Source organism: Saccostrea echinata, unplaced genomic scaffold, assembly GCF_033153115.1.
Source record: "Saccostrea echinata isolate AGI-Se365-2 ecotype Australia unplaced genomic scaffold, CSIRO_AGI_Sech_v1 ptg000060l, whole genome shotgun sequence".
NCBI classification, from domain to species: Eukaryota; Metazoa; Mollusca; class Bivalvia; order Ostreida; family Ostreidae; genus Saccostrea; species Saccostrea echinata.
Window position 1 is genome coordinate 3,227,923 of NW_026889809.1, and position 20,211 is coordinate 3,248,133.

The window sequence follows — 20,211 nt, forward strand, 5'->3', positions numbered from 1 at the left end:
TTTTGATATCATTGATGCAAGATACATTTTTGTATCCCTGAAAAACAAATGAAACATTCTTTACCCAAAGTATCTAAATATTCATGACTATTTTGTGTCGTGTTCAGCTTTAATTCATTGAGAATCTGAACATAGTGTACACACCACTATTCATATTCGACAATAAGTTCCAAATTTACACTACAGGATCGATACGATGGACTCTGAAAAAAAAATACATCGAACATATATTTTTTAAAGCACGAAAAATAGCCTTATATAAAAACTAAATATAATTATTTTGAATTTGTTATAGTTAAACGATATTTTGATGACATTACCTTATTTTTGCTAAACAAAGACACGTGACAATACCCACAATAAACAATAATACGGCAGCTGAAACACCGACAACTATAGGTAGCCATTTCTATGTAAAAATATACAATTCATTAAGATAAATTACATGTATGCATGAATGTTTCAAACATTTAAAGAAAAGTTAATTAAAGAGTGCAGCTATTTATAAGATTTTATTCTACCTTAATAAAAGTTGTTGTTTTTGATGCAGACATTGTTGATGTTGGTGTGACAGTTGTTGTCATTGGTTTAGTGACTGCTATTGTTGTTGATGTAGTTGTTGGTGGTGGAGTGGCTGTTCTTGTTGTTAGCGTGTAAGTCGTTGTTGTTAGTGTATAAGTTATGGTTGTAGTAGTGTTTCTTGCTGGTGGTTTATTAGTCACTCTTAGTGTGTAAGCCATTATTGTTGGTGAAGTGTTTGTTGTTGTTGGTGTATTAGTAGTTGTTATTGGTGTAGCTACTGTTGCTGTGGTTGATGTATTGGTTTTTGTTGTTGTTGGTATATAATTTGTTCTTGCTGATGTGGTGTTTGTCATTGGTGATTTATTTGTCACTGTTGTTGGTGTATAAGTCGTTGTTGTGAGTATATAAGCCGTTGTAGTATGTATATTAGTCATTGTTGTAGGTGTAATAGTCGTCGTGGTTGATGTATTAGCCGTTGTTGTAGGTGTAGTTGCGGTTGTTGTAGGTGTAGTTGCGGTTGTTGTAGGTGTATTATTCGTTCTTGTAGATGTTGTTGCGGTTGTTGTAGGTGTATTAGTTGTTGTCCTAGGTGTATAAGTCGTTCTTGTAGGTGTAGTTGCCGTTGTTGTAGGTGTATAAGATGTCGTCTTAGGTGTATTAGTCGTTGTTGTAGGTGTATAAATCGTTGTTGTATGTGTATTAGTCGTTGTTGTAGGTGTATTAGTCGTTGTAGTAGGTGTAATAGTCGTTGTGGTTAGTGTATTAGTCGTAGTTGAAAGTGTATTAGTCGTTGTTATAGGTGTATTAGTCGTAGTTGTAAGTGTATTAGTCGCTGTTGTAGGTGTATTAGTCGTTCTTGTAGATGTAGTTGCGGTTTTTATAGGTGTATTAGTTGTTGTCCTAGGTGTAGGTGTATTAGTCGTTGTTGTAGGTGTATTAGTTGTTGTCTTAGGTGTAGTAGACGTTGCTGTAGGTGAATTAGTCGTTGTTTTAGGTGTATTAGTCGTTGTTGTAAGTGAATTAGTTGTTGTCCTAGGTGTATTAGTCCTTCTTGTAGGTGTAGTTGCCGTTGTTGTCGTAGGTGCATTAGTCTTTGTTGTAGGTGAATTAGTCGTTGTTGTAGGTGTATTAGCCGTTGTTGTTATTGAAGTGACTGTTGTAAATGGTGTAGTGGTTGTTGCTGTTGGTGTATTTGACCTTGTTATTGGTGTAATAATTGTTGTTGTAGGTGTAAAAGTTGTTTTTGAAATTGTTTTTGCTTTCGTTGGTTTATTAGTTGTTGTTGGTTCATAGGTTCTTGTTTGTACATTTGTTGTTGGTGATGAAGTTGATTTTGGTTTTGGTTTTTCTGTGGTCGTTGTTATAGTTCTTAATGTTGATGTACTGGTCATTGTTGTTTTTTCTTTCTTTTCACACATCGGACTAGAATAATTACTTGGACACGAGACTGTGAGTTGCATTTTGATCCTAGATAACGAAAATAATGATCAATAAAAGTAAAATATATAAAGTTTAGCATTTTTATGTATGAATGATTCGATTTTGTATGCCATGAATACCGGTAATTTCGCGGAATCGCTGTTCATGTTCAATTCCCGGGTAAGAAATTGCGCGGATATCTAAGATTGCCATTGTTCGTCTTAAAAAATGAACCATACGTACGCTGAGACTTTCCCCGGAAAATTTTGACCGCCTAGATAGCGTAAATTACTACCACGCGCGAAAAATGTACTGCTACAGTAGCTTATCAATAAAATCTGATGATTGATGTCACAAGTGACACCATGTAACTGTATACAATTGATCAACAAAAATAATTTCTACGAATCTAATAAGCTTCCTGTAGAACAATTAAGTGAAAAATTTAATTTTAAAGCTAAAAAGCTAACTCAGTTTCATTGCTTGTTACCGTAGGTTTTTACTTCCGGGTGTTGTCATCACTGTCAATCCTGTAGTTGTATTCCCTCTGTACACATAGCTTGTCACGCCTAGATCATCATTGTCACCGACAGTATCGTAGTCGTAAGCATGCACTGATATTTGAAATGAGGGCTGTGTGAAAGAAAGGTAAAAATCAGCAATAATATCCTTGACTAAATATCATTTGCGATTTCAAATATGTAGAACTTTTACCTGTCCTTTGATGTTCCTCCACTTGTAGAAATCAGCGATTGTCAGAGAATTGGCAAATAAAAAGCTGTTTGTGTCATCAACTCGCTGATTTTCATTATTTCCATTGCAGATCTGACTGAAGAAAAATACGAAAAGAAATCTAATCATTTAAACTAAATATAGCACTGGTAAGAAGAAATTCATCGAAACATTTGTTTTTGTATCAACAAACACCATTCCAGTCTTTGTCAATATACATAGATTGAAATATGAAGATAAGAAACAGTAATCAAGCTCAAAAGTCCATTGAAACTAGTTGGAAGCAGAGCAAAGACGGCCGGGCCTCTAAAAACATCAGTGGTGGGATCAGGTGCTATGGAAGAGTTAAATCGTATGTGAATATCACTGAAATAATTTTAATGTACGTTTTAAATAGATTTAATTTTTTTAAATCGTTAAATGGAATAATAGAGAGAGAAAGAAAGTTACCCTTGTGTCGGAGATAAAGGTTGCAGGCATGTCTTGAAATATACATCACATTTTCCACACTGAAGCTCGTAGAACGCAAGATCACAGCTACATTCTTCATCTCTGTTGTACTCCAAAAGCTTCACTGAGACGTCAAAGTTTCCAGAGACAATCTGTACAACAAATTAACAGCCAGAACATTTTAATTAACGACCCAAAATTTTATAGATATACTACCTGTGTTGTACTCCAATAGCTTTACTGACATGTCATAGTCTCCAGTAACCTATCAGTCAACTGTATTTTTAATATAAAATTAAGTTCTGAGAAAATTATAATGTGTGTCATGTAGAACATCTAGTTCATTTGTATACATTTAGTTATATCTTGTAATTAAAGAGATTAGGTAAGAAACATTAATACGCCTATAATATAATAGCGGATGGATGACGACGAATGACATTGATAATATCAGGATAATCCAAGTAAACAACTACGTGGTTCAGTCTGATATTTAATTAACTGGTTCGTTAACGGGTTACAAAACAATGCAATCAAAATTATGTATTGGCAATATTCAGAATCCGAATATAACTCGAAAATATTACAGTCATTACAAAAAAATCTTGATTTCAATCGAATCAATATAAACATCAAAAACCGTTCAACAAAAGATGACAAAAAAACCCAAACAAACAAACAAAACAAAACAAAAAAAAAGCAAAAAAAAAAACAAAAACAAAAACAAAAAAAAAAAAAAAAAAACAAGGACTAAAGAGGACTCACGGCGGACGTGACAGGTGAACAGGGGATGCTTTCTCCTACTTGAACCTGATAAAATCTTTGTCGGTGATCCGTATTTTATTCCTTGTTCACAAAGTATTGTTTCAAAGATTTTTGAGATCGACCACTCGACCAACATTTGTTATCTTCCCCTTTTTTATTCAAGAAATTTGGTACAACTGTAAATGTTTTTCATAAATTCATTCAGTCAGGGCAAAACTGCACGCTATTTTGTCACAGAGCTAGGCCCATCGTAAATGCACCGGATATTCAATATCGGTCAGAAAGTATGAACTAAATGGTCGCGTTGAAAATCTCAGATGAATAAATTTTATGGAGATAACGAACAGTAATCAAGCTCAAAAGTCCATTAAACAATATAAATTTCGGAGCTTGGCAAACACGGATCTCTTAAACATCAGAGGGGGGATCAGGTGCCCTGGAGGAGTGAGCATCCCCTGCCGACCGGTCACACCCGCCGTGTGCTCCTTGTATGATCGGGAAACAACGGAAAAATCCGTCGAATTGTATTTGCTGACAAGGTCATTGTATCGACCATACATGTAGAACTTACGAAATGATGACTTTAAACGAGACTGCTGATATTCTTGTTTCATCAACTTGTTTGTCAATAACTTACCTCGTTTTAGAAATTGCACATACGTAAAGCATGCTCTTGTGTATCGAATCAACTGAGAGATATACACCCCGTATGCAGGTGATAAGGGTATATTGCTGCATAAGTAAGGGAAGTTGACGATTGAAAAGTTTAAGTCATCCTGTTTATCATAAAGCTTGGTTTTAAGATTACCTTAACGTCTTTTTCTAGTAAAATAACCAAATATGAAAAAGAGTTGTCAGACTCTATTTTATCTTTTATAACAAACTCACCGGGATATATCGTATCGACATAAGAATGGAAATAACCATAGTTAATTGACAATACGTCGTCGATATATCTAAATGTCGAGTTGAAGACCACAGCAAGTGTTTTCTTCTTTTCACGTATAAGATTTTGAACAAATTCTGCTTCATATGAGTACAAAAATATGAGGCGATGAAATATGAAGAGCCTGTGATTGTTTTGATTGATTTAGTGGTATTTGTATTTAGTGGAAAAGATTGAACTACGTAGGCACTGATAAAATACTGAAAAGTGATTACAATTTTGGGTCCGCCCTCATTTTGAATTCATGAATTTATTTTAAAAGTACTGTTATTTAGGACGCCTGCGTTTTCTGATGAAATCCAGGACAACTCCTAGAGTTACAGTTGTTGAAATTATGGAATATAGTACAAAATGTTCTGAAAATACGAGAGCCTTTCCGTTTGCATAACACCCAATAAACCGAGGAAACAGGTGCCGCAAAAACAATCACTGAAAGTGTTGATTTAGATTAAAGTTAATTTAAGTAATTTAAGCATTAAATCAAATCTCTATTTTTCAGTTTGTGGATTAAGCAAATTTTTTTTAGCATTCATTAAATACCTCTGGAAAGTGTCTTTTACCTATAATGCTTGAATGCATGGAATTTGACATGAGTCCTCGGTTTACACTGAATATTTTTAAGATATTCAACCAATTTTACAAAACATTTAGTTTTTTTTTTAATTTCTTAGTTTGGAAGCTATTGTATGGTACAGTGGAAATTATTATACATCTTAGCTCCGCCTCTAATGAGTATGACCAATTACTTTCCCTAGGGCCCGAGTCGAGAAAACTTCCCGTTATAGAGAGCAGATTAATCCCAACCTGGGGTCTTAATCTTGAGTCAAAGGGATCTGAATGTGACTTGGTTGAGGACTGCATTTATATAACTGTCTTTCATTATTATGCAAAAAAGTTAGTAAAGAAGATTTCAGATACCTTTAATTTTCCATATAAGACTAACTTAACCCAGTTGTTAGATGAACTTAATATTTTTTTAAAAAGTCTCTGCTTATTTCAATCATGTAAAATGTGACTTGTCCATGCATGATTAAAAAAAACGTTTTATTAGAACATGACGCCTTAATACTGAACCAAGGGATCCTGACTTTCGCAAGTTATTCAGAATGTTTTTCTTCATCATTAATTTATATCTAAATTATTAACCAGCAAGTTGTTTAGTATAAATCCCTTATAGCAAATTTGGATGAAATCGGTTCAGTCGATCACTTACCTGGTAAGTTAAAAAAATGATAAAAAATTTAAAAGTGTTGGACTATATAGGCCACACGGAAAGGTACGTTGTCATTTTGTTTAACATTGCAAGTATCTTTACTGGAAATGGGCTTTGCCAAGAAGATGGCCAGGTAGTTTCATTGTCTGTTTTAACCACCGTAAAGAGAAGACGTCACTCCTAGCACTGCATATCCTCTATTATCTGACATGAAAGGTATTGTGTTTTACTTAGAACCAGATACTAGTAAATAACTTCTCCAAAATCGTCACTGAATCAACAAACGAACAATATTTTCATGAAATATTACAATCTTTTATTTTATAAAATACAAACCTGTGTCGAACCTTGATTATTTTTTTAATTTTATAGGTAATTTTTAAAACAATTTTATGTTTACTTTTATCTTTTTTCAAAGGAATTCAGTAGAGTTAGTAAGACAAATTCTATTATATCAACAAAAAAATTAATTGTATTTAATATCTATCTTTGCTACCAAAATAAATATTGTCTTTTATAGTAGTATTTTTTTCCCTGTAAAACATAGGTTCAATCAGCATTCCCTCTTTTTGATTATCTCTTTATCAATCTTGTAATATTAGTATAATAGTACGTATGTTTTCTATAAAATATTCACAAGATAAAAAAAATATTTGTACTTCTACCCCACGTAAAACACTAGCATTATACCATAAATTACCTGAATTACATGCCTTATGAAGAAAATCATGACATATATCCAGTTCTTCATTTTTATATAATTATATTATTTTCTTTTTCATTCGCAGCTCACCATACAACGCCTCTTTCTCAAGTGAGAAGAGAATTTTATAATCCTCATCTTATACTGTACTTTGTTTGCTTAAGTTTTTGAGGAACTTCTGAAGAGATAAAAATGATTGATAAAAATTGTTAAGCAATGGAGGACATCTGTTGCAAAAGGTGAAGAAAGAAAATAGCAATCAATGTCATAATTTCTATAAACAATATTTAAAATTGGGGAAAACACACACACACACACACACACACACACAAACACACTAGGTGAGATCAAGTACCTAAGAGGAGAATCGGTAAGCATACGGTCTCCACTGTTATCCCTCTGTATTGATCAATTTGTTGCCAAAATAAGTATGACACAATGACCTTACATTGGGTATAAAACGAAATATTGAGTCAAAATTCGACACTACTTTATGACATTATACTGTACGTAATAGGCATGTAAAACTCCTTATCCACACTGACAAAGTGTTGATGTCTTCCCTCTTCATGCGTATTTGGCTCATATATATGTATTATCATTAACAAATAATTTTTCCAATCGATTATGCAAAACAAGAAGTTGTAGACATACCCCGGTATTTTGAAAATTGATAGCATTTTCAACATTAAAAAATAGACATTCAGGGTACCAGCATTTCACAATTTTAGAATAGTGACCACTGATCAGCATTATCATATAAACAAAATGTACAATAGATTAGGGGTCGTAAAGAAGGGTTTGAGACAGCTGCCCCTTGGGCTCAATAGCTGGACATATGAAACTTTATAATTTCCGAAATTAGGGACATTACGTGTTGCTCAAAATATAATATCTTAATTTACTCTTTGTTATTTTATAGTTAAAGAGCACATTTTAAGATATTCTGCATTTTCAGTACATGTATGTGATTAACTCAGCTTCATCATAGGATCTGTACCATGTATCTAAGGAGAACATTATTATAATTTATGGTAGAACAAAGTAAGCAGTATTCCTAGTAGATATTCTGAAATCATTTTTAAAATCAATTTTCCGCCAAAGTCTTCTGCTCTAAGCAAGGCAAGGGGTTTAGAATCAGGTCAGGGCTAGGTCGACAGGGGATGCTTACTCCTCCATGGCACCTGATCCCACCTCTGATGTTTGTTAGAGGTTCGTGTTTGCTCTATTCTTACTTTGCATTGTTCCAATGGACTTTTGAGCTTGATTACTGTTTGTTATCTTCATATTTCGTTTACATTAATCTTCAAAATACTGTGTATATTAGTTCAAACTAGTCCAACAGATCCAAGGTGATTAGCTAAAAAGTTCAGATCAGACGGAAAAAACCAAGCCGCCATTGGGAAATAAGGATATAATATAAGTTGACCTCAGTGATCCAGGGGACTTAAGTAAACAGAGATAATGCTCTAAACAAATCATAAAATAAGGTAGCAAATTCAAGATATTATATGTAAGCATTATCATATAACAGAGATTCATTTTGTTAAAGAATTTCAAAAAATTCTTCTCAAATACAAAGCGCCAATTTTTTAAATTATAATTTTGTTTATTCTGAAACATTTTTCTTTAGATTAAATAGAACTGCTAAAGGCTTCCAAAAATTTAATGGAGATGAGGAGGGGGGGGGGGGGAGGGCAAAACAAACACAATTTGCATAATGAAACTCATGTAGACATTAAGGTCCACGGGCCTTTAGTTTTCTTTTCAAAGCAGTCTGTCACAAAAAATCAAAGACTGGGTGTGGGAAAAATTAATCGTATCAAAAGTAATCGCTTGGGACAAGACTTAAATCCAAATTATCATTTTTAGATAAATTGCATGATTAGAAATTATGTCAACAGATTAGACACATAATTTTAAATAATTTGTTTTTTCTTTAAAAAAAAAAACAAAAAAAAAAAAAAAAACAAAAAAAAAAAACAAACAAACGCCAGTAACTTATTTGGGTAATCCCTTTGGTCTGAAGTCTGAACTTTAAGGTGGTGATTTTATTTTAATTTGCTAGAAGTATAAAGAAAATATTTCGCAAAGACACTAATAACCGGAGTATTTGCAATTTGCATTTTATGGTTTATCATGAGTAGAGCAAGAGTTTGCTTTGACCAATATTGTTCCCATTATTAATTCGCTTGCCCATTGGTACAATCTAAAGGAACTATGAAAAGAGCGACCTACTTGACTGGAATTTTTGAATTATGATCATTATATACATGCATTGTTGAAATGTTACTTTTATAACGTGTCACTTAGTTTCCCTGCTTTTTGATTCTTGATAATAAATCTAATATATGAACGAGGTTTATCTGACGTTCACTCCCAGGGTAAGGAATCTTTCAGGCAAGATAAAGAGGTTTAATGGGTACACTCTTGATTTTGAACCTCGTAGTTGACTTTGCATAAACTTCAGAGATAAAAAATATGAAGAACAAAATCGTTTCAATGGAGATACTCAGTAGAGTATTCGTAAGTACCTGTTAGGAACAATAAACCTATTCATAGATAGTGTGTGCATTTTTATTTATCATTGATAGGGAAAATTCTGGGTTTTTTTTTTTTTTTACCTTAATTCATGGTTTAGAAATGTATATATAATAGCGATGGCAATTTGTAACCGGTTAACCGATTACTCGGTCGGAACGATAGTAATCGGTTAGAAAAATCTGTAATCGGTAAGTCAGAAAAAAATAAAATGTATGTAAATTTGAACGCAATTTTCTTACAATTCATTTATTAAAGTGAATCTTTTGCATAAACGTTGATAATTTAGCGTTTTCACTTAACTATTTAAGCTGATTTGGAGGTAATTATTATTCTCCAAGTTCAGTTTAGTCACTCAAACCAAAATATTGGTATATGGGGTACATTAATTATGGCACACCGATTGCTTCAAAATTATTTTCTGCACAACGATTGCGATTTTATACACGAGCTTGATGAAAAATATACACGAGTAAAATAAAAATGCACGTATCGGTAAAAATTGCACATAGTTTGAAAGATTTTAACACAAACATAACGAAAAATACACGAATCCGAAATTTTTTACACGATTAATGGGTATAAAATGCACAAACGTAAAATCAAAAACTGCACGAGCAGAGGAAACTAAAAATTACACAAACAATTTTACTGCGCATACAGCTGCGCATATCATTATTATGCACATAGAATATTCATTGTGTTCTTGGTTTTCTGTACTCTTTATCTCTTCTTGAATGCTGGATGTAATCGAGAGAAAATGGCGTTGACGATGATATGCATGTTTGTTTGCTTCTTTATTTCTTTGCTAAAGCTCAATCCGATTTCTAGCTAATGCCAATCAAACGAATGAAGTGTTTTCTTGTGAACTGTGTGAAAAAAATTTAAAAGTTGTTCGGAGAGATTATATTTTTCTTATATTGACCGAGATCCTAGCCAAAATATGGAGGTATTATATGATGCCGGACATAAATTGTGACAAGAAAGAAATCGCATGTTTGTGTTATAATGCGGGGGGAAAAGTACCATTGCATATGATGCACACGACTTTAAACTAAAAGTAATACATAGCAAACTCTAAATTCCTAACGATAAACAGATCTTGCTTTAAAAAAAGATAGAATTATTAATTAATTTTTTTAAATATACGCTCTATGGCCTTTTAAAATTATCTAACTTATAGATACAACTTTAACGGAAATTACTTGTATAAAATAAAATTAACACATGCATAATAAAACGATTAATAAAGTGGATTCTTCATGAAAATGATGGCAGAATTATTGCTGATTAATTATAATCATTAAATTGTAGAATTTATTTCGGTACTTCTCATTTGTACTAATTATGATTTCATTTGAGCAGATTTTTTTTCATTTGGGAGTTAGCTGGATATATTTTTATATTTTCAAAAAGATTAAAAAGTGGGGATTACTTGACCTTAGATATACACATTATGTTTTTTAAAGTCAAACATGAAAAAAATATTTCTAATTATACATGTATCTTTACTTATAAAATATGAGGATATCAATTTTGGTTGGATATCTGTAGCCTACACTGTTATGAATTCCTTCCATGATATCGCATATTTTCAGTCAAAAACTGCTCAATAAAAAACAAGACATTCCTAAGGAAAAGCGTTACCCTCATTCGTAATGGCGATTACTTGATAAATGTTTTCACTTTTAATAAAAAGGACCAGATAAAGGAAAAATATATACTCTATGTGCTTTATATACATGCGGTTTTGTGTTTTGTCACTTAAAATTTGTCCAAATGAAATAACAAAACTCTACTCAAATGATCCTGGCACCGGTTAAATTAATGACATTAGTGGCGGATCTGGTTCGTGGATTGATTGAGTTGCAACATCTGAATCTATGTATTTATTAAAGTTTCAAATCGTTGGACCATAATGACACGTCAGAAATTTTAAAACATAGTGAATTACTAAATACATCTACGTACAATGTTACAAATAAGAAAATGGGAATGGATATTATAATAAATAGACAGAACATGGAACGCGTTTTATCGCTCTTGAAAAAAGCAAATAAATCATGTTCTTTATGGAGCTCGAGATTTGACAAAGATTTTCCAGGATAACAAATTTTCTTTACATTTCGAATTTGTATGCATAAAATTTTAATTATTATCCGAACACTTGTTTTTTTATAATAACACCTTTTTACCTAAAGACATAGTCATTATAAAAGGAACATGACTGTATAATTATAAGATGAAAATAATCTTCAATAACATTCAAGGAACATATTTGATACAAGCTCCACTTTTTAAAGGATTATTCATGTGCATATCTAACATTTTTGAAAATTCAGATTATGAATTAAAAAGCCTAATCTATGCAATATGAATTTTGTACGTATATATGTACAAGTAATTAAAAGTTTGCTTTATAGCAATATTGTACATGTGTATCAATGGCATCAACCAGGTCTTGTTTTTACTTCGAGCAATGACGACGAATAAAAATAAGAAAACATATGATGAATATAAACTTCAAAAAATTTTTGTTTTATTACCGTGTACAAATTTATTATTGCCAAAATCTGCATTGAAAATAAATATGCATGTGTAGCCAAGTCCCAGCTAATTAAGTTCATCTTGTACATCTTCTTGAATTTGTTCTTACAATATCGTTACAAATCAGTTAAATTGCAATCCTGATTTCGATAGACTATTATATGTACCCTTAAATTCTTAGAAAATATTTCAGGCACGTAGCATCAGTAGGGGCCTGTCCCCCTTTTTTCCAAACATAACCTACTTCTATTGTAAATGTCCACCGAAAAGCTGGTCCCCCCCCCCGTTGTAGGATAGTTTAAATCAAAGTAATTTGGTATTATAATGTGTTTCGAAAAGAAAGTGGAAGGTGGAACCCCCCCCCCCCCCCCCACGAAATAGGATTTTTGAGTTTGTACACTTTACCTTTTTTGTTGCTTGTCAAGGTTTTTTTCAGGTTGTCAACAACAAAAAAATGTGGCTGCCCCCCCCCCCTTTCAAAAACGATACTACGTGCCTGTATTTTATAATTTTAAATTTTCTTCACGCCTTTATATGCATTTTAACTATTCAAGATAGACTACCGCCGGTACATTAAAAACAACATAAAATTAAAGTTTAATTCACATAAGTAAAACGACTGTATAATTTTTCTACAGTTTCATGGAGTTTTATGAAATCACCACACGTTGCTCAAAAGTTAAGACTACATGTACTACTTTGTTACATACATATATCAAAAAGTGAGATATGCGTTTTAATATTAAAATTTCAGTTGCGCAATTATTTGCTCGATTTTCTTTATTGTTGACTTCCAAAAAGTTTTCGGTCAAATTCCACAACCCAGATGATCGCAACATTGCTTCAAAATCCTTGTATGAATTGCCAGTAATCTTTAATCAAAAAGTATTATTGGTGTGTGAAATAGCTATAAATCGATTAGCGTACAGGTGTCTTTCGTTCCAGAATCAGCAGGGAGGGATCTCTGTATGAAAAGGTCACGCATGCACATCCTTGATTATTACCAAAAGTACACTCAGTGGGTGGTGGAGGAGAAGAGTTTGATTTGTTGTTAACTCTTCTGTATTATATCACATGTTGTTTTTATTTATATAATTTAGGCCTATATGTCATTGTTTAAACTTTCAAAAGAAATTGCTATCTAGAGGAATGACCTCCTAAGAAAAATCCAACAATTAAACACACAACTGTAATATGCACCCCCCTTATTTTTTACGTTATCTATACATGTATTCTTTGTAGAATGCTTTTTATTCGGGAGTATTCATATACTACAAGTTTAAGATTGTGTGCCTGTCAATTTATCTACATGTATAATATACGTTGTACATATTCTTGAGAGTCTAGCGGAATTTTAAAAGAATCTTTTTTAAAAAGATTACTAACACTTTACTCCTCCTTTTGTATTTATAGTATGTTTCAAGCATCCAAGCCACATTGACCTGTTCTCTAATGAATATTAATGAAATGTGCGCAATGAGGATGCGTTGCGTATTATGTCGATGTTGTATTCTCACTCGTGCAGTTTTCGTTTTTACGTTTGTGTAATGTTCTCACTATATCGTGTAAATATTTTGTTGATTGTGCAGTTTTTCTATAGTTTGTGTAAATTTCAATAACTTTGTGTATATTTTCCTCACTTTGTGTAAGTTTTTACTTACTCGTGTAGTTTTTGTTTAAGGTCGTGCAGAAAATAATTTTGAAGCAATCGGCGTGCCATAATTAATAACATAAATACAATATATACAAACTGGTCAGAGGTACATATACAAAACAAAAAACATGACAGATGATTGAAAAAGTGACATCTGCTCTTGAAAATCATCAATGTCTGATTTCTCAGGCAGGTTTCATGGTTTTCTTATTTTTTTCTTGTCTATTGAAATTGAAATAAAATACATATGTAAATGTAGTTTCCTGATCAAGATAAACGGATTGTTTCTTACATTTAACTCTGAGTAGAGCTACTTGAAAAAAAAAACAATGTTAAGAAAAGGTGTATTTTTATACGATTAACCGAATCAGTCGGATCGTCTTGCGGTTAACCGATTAGCAATTCTGTATTCGATTGCCACCCCTAAAATACAAAATATTAAATAATAATAATATGACTATAGAAAAGCTCGTTGCAAAGCAACGAGTAGGTCTTCCGTCCTGTTTTGACCGGAAGTGACGTCAACAAAAGAAAGGAATGAGTTAAGACGTCTCTTGTGACTTTAAAATTTCAATTTTGCAAAAAAACTTTGCAAAATAAGCTATTTCTGGCTACTTTCGGTTTGACCGGAAGTGATGTCGAGGGATGAAAAATTTGGTTGGACGCTTCTGGTTACATAAATTAACCAATATCATGTCGAAAGCGGCAAAAATATGCATTTTCTGACTACTTCGTTTTGGCCGGAAGTGACGTCATTTGATTACTTTCGACAATCTTACTCGCATCTACTTGTCATTTTGAACAATTTTGCTTCTTTGATGTATCACAAATTCTCAATAGTTTTTGAGATATTAAGAAAAAACTTTCAGCCATTGTAGATCCCTTATTTTAGGAACCAGCCCCTATTTGTCGATATCAAATGAAAAAACTTGTCATTCTGCACAACTTTTGTTCTATAAGTTTTAACAAAATATTTACAAGTAAAGAGATATTCTTGAAAAATGCTAAAAATTTTGATATTCTCAATATGACTATTCCCGGAGCATACCGAGCGTCAACGTGTGGCTCTTCAGGGAAAAATGAACTACTTAGTACACATCTATGAACATTGCACTATCATCGCTGAAAATATCAAGTTACTATTATAAGTGTTTTTTTTTTGTTTTTTTAGAAAACGAGCGGACAAAGTGACCCTCTAAAAATCACATAATCGCAGAAATCTCCGGACCGGAAGTGACGTCATCAAAATAAAAAATATATATCTAGATTTTTTGATGTTCTACCAGACCTGAAAGTTTCATGAAAATCAAACAAGCCGTTTCCGAGAACTCGAGTTCACAAAATCGGTAGGAAAAAAAATAATAAAAATAGTGGAAAAGAAACCTAAGAATAACAGTGAGGTCTCTCGCTGAAGACGGAAGACCTTAATTAGTATTTGTCTTCTCGTACCTCAATGTTAAGCACCAATTCAACATTATAAATTGAGAGTAGTGCAAAATATGGAGATATCGAACACTATTCAAGCTCAAAAGTCCATTAAACAATTTAAAATTGGAGCAGAGCAAACACGGACCTCCAAAACATCAGAGGTGGGATCAGGTGCCATGGAGGAGTGAGCATCCCCTGCCGACCGGTCACACCCGCCGTGTGCTCCTTGTCATGATCGGGAAATAACTGAAAAATCCGTCGACAATTCAGTGTGTAAATAATGGCCTAACAATTAGTATGAAAAACGTCAGTCAGCATTTGACTAAATGATAAAATGTATTTGCTGACAAGGTCATTGTATCGACCATAGTACTTACGAAATGATGACTTTAAACGAGACTGCTGATTATAAAGTTTAATCAACTTGTTTGTCAATAATTTACCTCGTTTTAGAAATTGCACATACGTAGAGCATGCTCTTGTGTGAGAGAGATCAACTGAGAGATATAAACCCCGTATGCAGGTGATGAAGGTATATTGCTGCAAAAGTAAGGGAAGTTGACGATTCATAAGTTAAAGTCATCACGTTTATCATAAAGCTTGGTTGTTAGATTACCATTAACGTCTTTTTCAAGTAAAATATCCAAATATGAAAAAGAGTTGTCAGACTCTGTTGTATCTTTTATCTCAAGCTCACTGCGATATATCGTATCGACATAAGAATGGAAATAACCATTGTTGATTGACAATACGTCGTCGATATATCTAAATGTCGAGTTGAAGGCCACAGCAAGTGTATTCTTCTTTTCATGTATAAGATTCTGGACAAATTCTGCTTCATATGAATACACAAAAAAGGTCTACTAATAGCGGGACACAATTGGTACCCATGGAAATCCCAATAGATTGTTGGAAGACCGGTCTCCAAAAACCACATAGATATTGTCAATCAGAAACTCAAGCATCTTTTTAATGTCAACTTCAGAGTACTTGTGTGTACAACCAGAATGTTTTTTAACAAAATAATTTTGCAAATGACCAATGACAAGGTAAGTAAATTTATGAGTTCCATTTTTATTGAAAAAGCAGCTGTCAATTATATCAAAAAGCCTGGACTTTAATTTATCGTGGGGAATGGTTGTGTATAAAGTTGAAAAGTCGTAAGTTTTTAAGCTGTTAATTTTGGTAAAATTTTGTGATTTCAAATTTTCCAAAAGTTCCTTAGAATTTTTTAGTATCCACATCTGATTAACTCCACTACTTCGAATATATTGTTGCTCAGTACTCTTGAAGTTTCTCCTTCACTACTGTTAATATCTTAGTGAGGAGTAAAGAAAGAGGCTGGGTTGAACATTTACTGGAACCCGCTATGTATATTTGTTTGTAAGGATTCTTATGAAGTTTCGGAATCCAATATAGATATGGTAATTCACATTCATTTTGATTGTTTGGAATATTAAAAATATTCAAAACTGACATATGATTTTGAAGAATTTCTTCCTTAGAAAGGGAACTATGAATATAAGTTGGATTACCACTTGTAGAATTAAATCCAAGTTCCTCTAAATTACATTTAATATAATGAGCCTTACAAACAAAGACAATGTTGTTACCTACTTTGTCAGCAGGGATCAGTACGTACTGATCATGTAATCTATCTAATTCTTTTTTGACTTTTGTATTATTGAATACAGAAGGATAGGTGGTTCTCATATTGCCCCTCAATCTTTTAATGCGCAATTTTAACATACATCTGATACATTTAATCCATTCTGACAAAGTGTCAAGGTCTTCTTTTTCATGTCTAGCCCATCACAAACACGGACCCTAGAAACATCAGAGGTGCATAGAATCAGGTGTAATGGAGGAGTGAGTATCTCTTTTCGACCTTTTGTCTTGAGGATTAATGCGTAGTCATTGTAACGACAACAGAATTTTTAAAATGTTGACTTTAAACCAATTTGATGATATTATTTTCAACACATCAAATTATTTGTCAGTAGCCAGCTTCCGTTCAAAAATTGTGATTGTACACAAAAAATGTTCTTACATTAAATATGAAGATAACGAACAATAATCAAGCTCAAGGATTCATTGGAAAAATACAAATTGGGAGCAGAGCAAACAAAGACTTCTAAAAACATCAGAGGTTGGATCAGGTACCATGGAGGAGTTAGCATTCCGGCCCTGTCGAAGTTTTTTTTTTTATAAGTTTTGCCTCAAAAGAATACCAAAGTCGGCTTATAAAGGCCACCTCAATTTGAATATTGTTGTAAATAAGTTTTTTTTTCAAATTGCTTGTTTGGGTTTGAAAAAGTAGAAAAAAAAAGAAGTCAAGATAAGTTGTCCTTTTCGTTGTGAACATTTTATTTCAAGAATTTTGGGATGAAAACCTTTTACACCTGGTCGTACTCATCAATTTACTCCATTAATCGAATTGACATTCAAAGAAAAAGAATGTCACAAATATGTGGACATGCCAATGTTATGTTAACAACAACATAGCATGAACTTTTGTTACTGATTTTGATGCCGTTTATTCTCTAACTTTACAGGAAAGATGAGCTTGTAGTATATGTCTATATACTTGATCTTAGTATTTATATCCTTCATAAACATATAGTTTATGTCAATAAACAATGCTCTGATATATTTTCGATACATTTCCAGCTTTGGTTTAAAGTTCTCAAAATAATTATATTGAATTTGTCGTCTAGGCAAAGAGAGATCTATAAATCATCAAGAACCAGGAATGTAAAGTACGGAAACCCGTGGAGGCCAGTTCAGAAAAAGAAATACTTATTATTGCGTTTAAACGCAATAAGTATTGCGTTTAAACGCAAAACATTGCGTTTAATCGCAATAATCATAGCGTTTAAACGCAAAACATTGCGTTTAATCGCAATGTATATTGCGTTTAAACGCAAAACACTTTGCGTTTAATCGCAAAAGATTGCGATTAAACGCAATAGTTTTTACGTTTAAACGCAGTAATATTTTTGCGATTAAACGCAGTAATATTTTTGCGATTAAACGCAATGATTTTTTGCGATTAAACGCAGTAGTTTTTGTGTTTAAACGCAATAATATTGCGATTAAACGCAATAACATTGCGATTAAACACAAAACTTTTGCGATTAAACGCAAAATTTTTGCGATTAAACGCAATAATTTTTGCGTTTAAACGCAATAATCTTTGTGGTTACAGGCAGTCATTTGTATCAAATCTTGCAGAGTACAATGGACCCACGCATACCTATATCTTTTATTTCTTTCTCTTTTTACTTATTAGGAAATTGTGTATTGTCTTCCTTTATAGAATCAAATTTCTCCGAGCAAACGCTCTCTGAAAGGATAAAACACTAATAAGAATTTATAGAGGAGAAAAAAATGCCGGGTTGTAAAAAACAAAGGCAACCTAAGAACGAGACATGTCTTAAGCTTATTAATTATTGTCTACATTCTTAATGAAGTTTTGGTCAGTTGCTTTGTTAAAAAACTGTCCTCTACGTTGCGGTCACAAGTTTAACCCATGTATAAAGGGATTTTTGGAAAGGACTGAGGAAATGTTGGAATTACGTACAACATGATGAAGTATTTAGACTTAAATGTACATTCAAAACCCTTCCTATGGTTGCATACAGTAAACACAAAAACATATGTGATTGATTTATATGAAATCAAAATCAAATGAAAACAGATTGATCGATGTGCACTACATGTATCAAATTGACAAGTGCTATTAATACCACTGAAACATTCTCTATAAGTTGTGATATACGTAAGCAATTGATAAGAGACTACATTAAGAGTTTTGGGTTCTAATACATTTAAGATTGTTAGGATGCCATTGTTTTACTATAATTTAAGGTTGTTAGGATTTAAAGTTGTTAGGATGCCATTGTTTTACTACAATTTTCAAAAACTGGTTCCGGTTTTATTTTCCAGGGGAAGAAAATATTTTGATATTCAACCCCGTTTAAAGCCAGCTTTTCGCAAATTTTACGGTTGTTATAATGACCTTGTTTGTAAATACATCCTATCGTTGGGTCGTATATTGTCGGACATGTTAGGTCATTGCCATTATACTACATTTGACTACGGATCGATCTCGGAAAAAATCTACAAACAATACAAATTTTAAAACAGGACATAAAGCATGGACCACCTGGAAATACCAAAGGTGGGATCAGGTGCCTAGGATGAGTAAGCATCCCCTGCCGACAGGTCAAACCCGCCGTAAGCCCTATGTATTAATAAAAATGATCGCCAAACAATTGGTATGAAATATTTCAGTCGCAATAAGACCCAATGACAGGTTGTATTTGCTTACAAGCTCATTTTAACGAGTTGTTTACAGTACTCGTGGTTACAAAACATTTGAATTCAAAATTAAGTAACATTAGTTCCATTTGTTCAAATTTAAAGTAAATTCACACATCGACAAAATAAATGTTTTTTACATTTGATAGTGTGATGATCTTAAATTTCTTAAATATGATATAACGTAAAATGACAATGTTTACGTATTTTTGGAATAACCCTCGTATTTTTGCCCTCAGCAACGCCAAATATGTCAATACCATTTTGCACTGTACAAATTACACAAAACTCAGTCTCTCTGGACATCATAATCAATAATTAATTACATGTACCCAAAATATGACTATTGTGTATTGATAAGGCTACTAACCTCCTCAATTTTGGCGACTTTGCAAGGGAAACTACCGGGGGGGGGGGGGGGGGTAAAAATGCAGTCGAGCATAGTAAAAGGGAGAGAAAGGGAAATAAGCTTCATCATCGTACATCGAGCATAGTAAAAGGGAGAGAAAGGGAAATAAGCTTCATCATCGTACATCGAGCATAGTAAAAGGGAGAGAAAGGGAAATAAGCTTCATCATCGTACTGTTGCAAAGACTTTCTTTCTGATTCCTTAAAGAAAAAGGAAGAAATAACGAAAAGAGATCGATCTAAAATAAAACTCTACAAACAATACAAATCTGTAAACAGGGCATTAACAAGGATCCCCGAAAATAACAGAGATGGGATCAGGTGTTCATATAGGAGGAGTAGCATCCCCTGTCTACCGGTCAAACCCGCCGTGAAAGTATCACGTATAGACGGATTATTCCGTAGTCAAATTTATTATAAAAAGATTTTAAACAAAGGTCTAGCAACTGATATGAAACACGTTAGTCAAAATACGACCCAATGATAGATTATATTTGCTAACAAGGTCATTATAACGACCATAAACTTGACGAAATGCTTACTTTAAACTTTGTTGATAT

At 32.9% G+C, this 20,211-nt stretch overlaps 1 protein-coding gene across 1 annotated transcript; it reads right to left on the bottom strand.

Annotated features, from left to right (window-relative positions):
* Positions 1-512: 512 nt before the first annotated feature.
* Positions 513-3,287, bottom strand: LOC133174932 (mucin-2-like; the record flags this gene model as incomplete). Its single annotated transcript, XM_061310025.1, has 4 exons — positions 513-1,989; positions 2,432-2,574; positions 2,656-2,770; positions 3,124-3,287. Coding segments are annotated over 4 exons (1,899 nt in total), but the record flags the coding sequence as incomplete, so codon positions are not given.
* Positions 3,288-20,211: the final 16,924 nt, after the last annotated feature.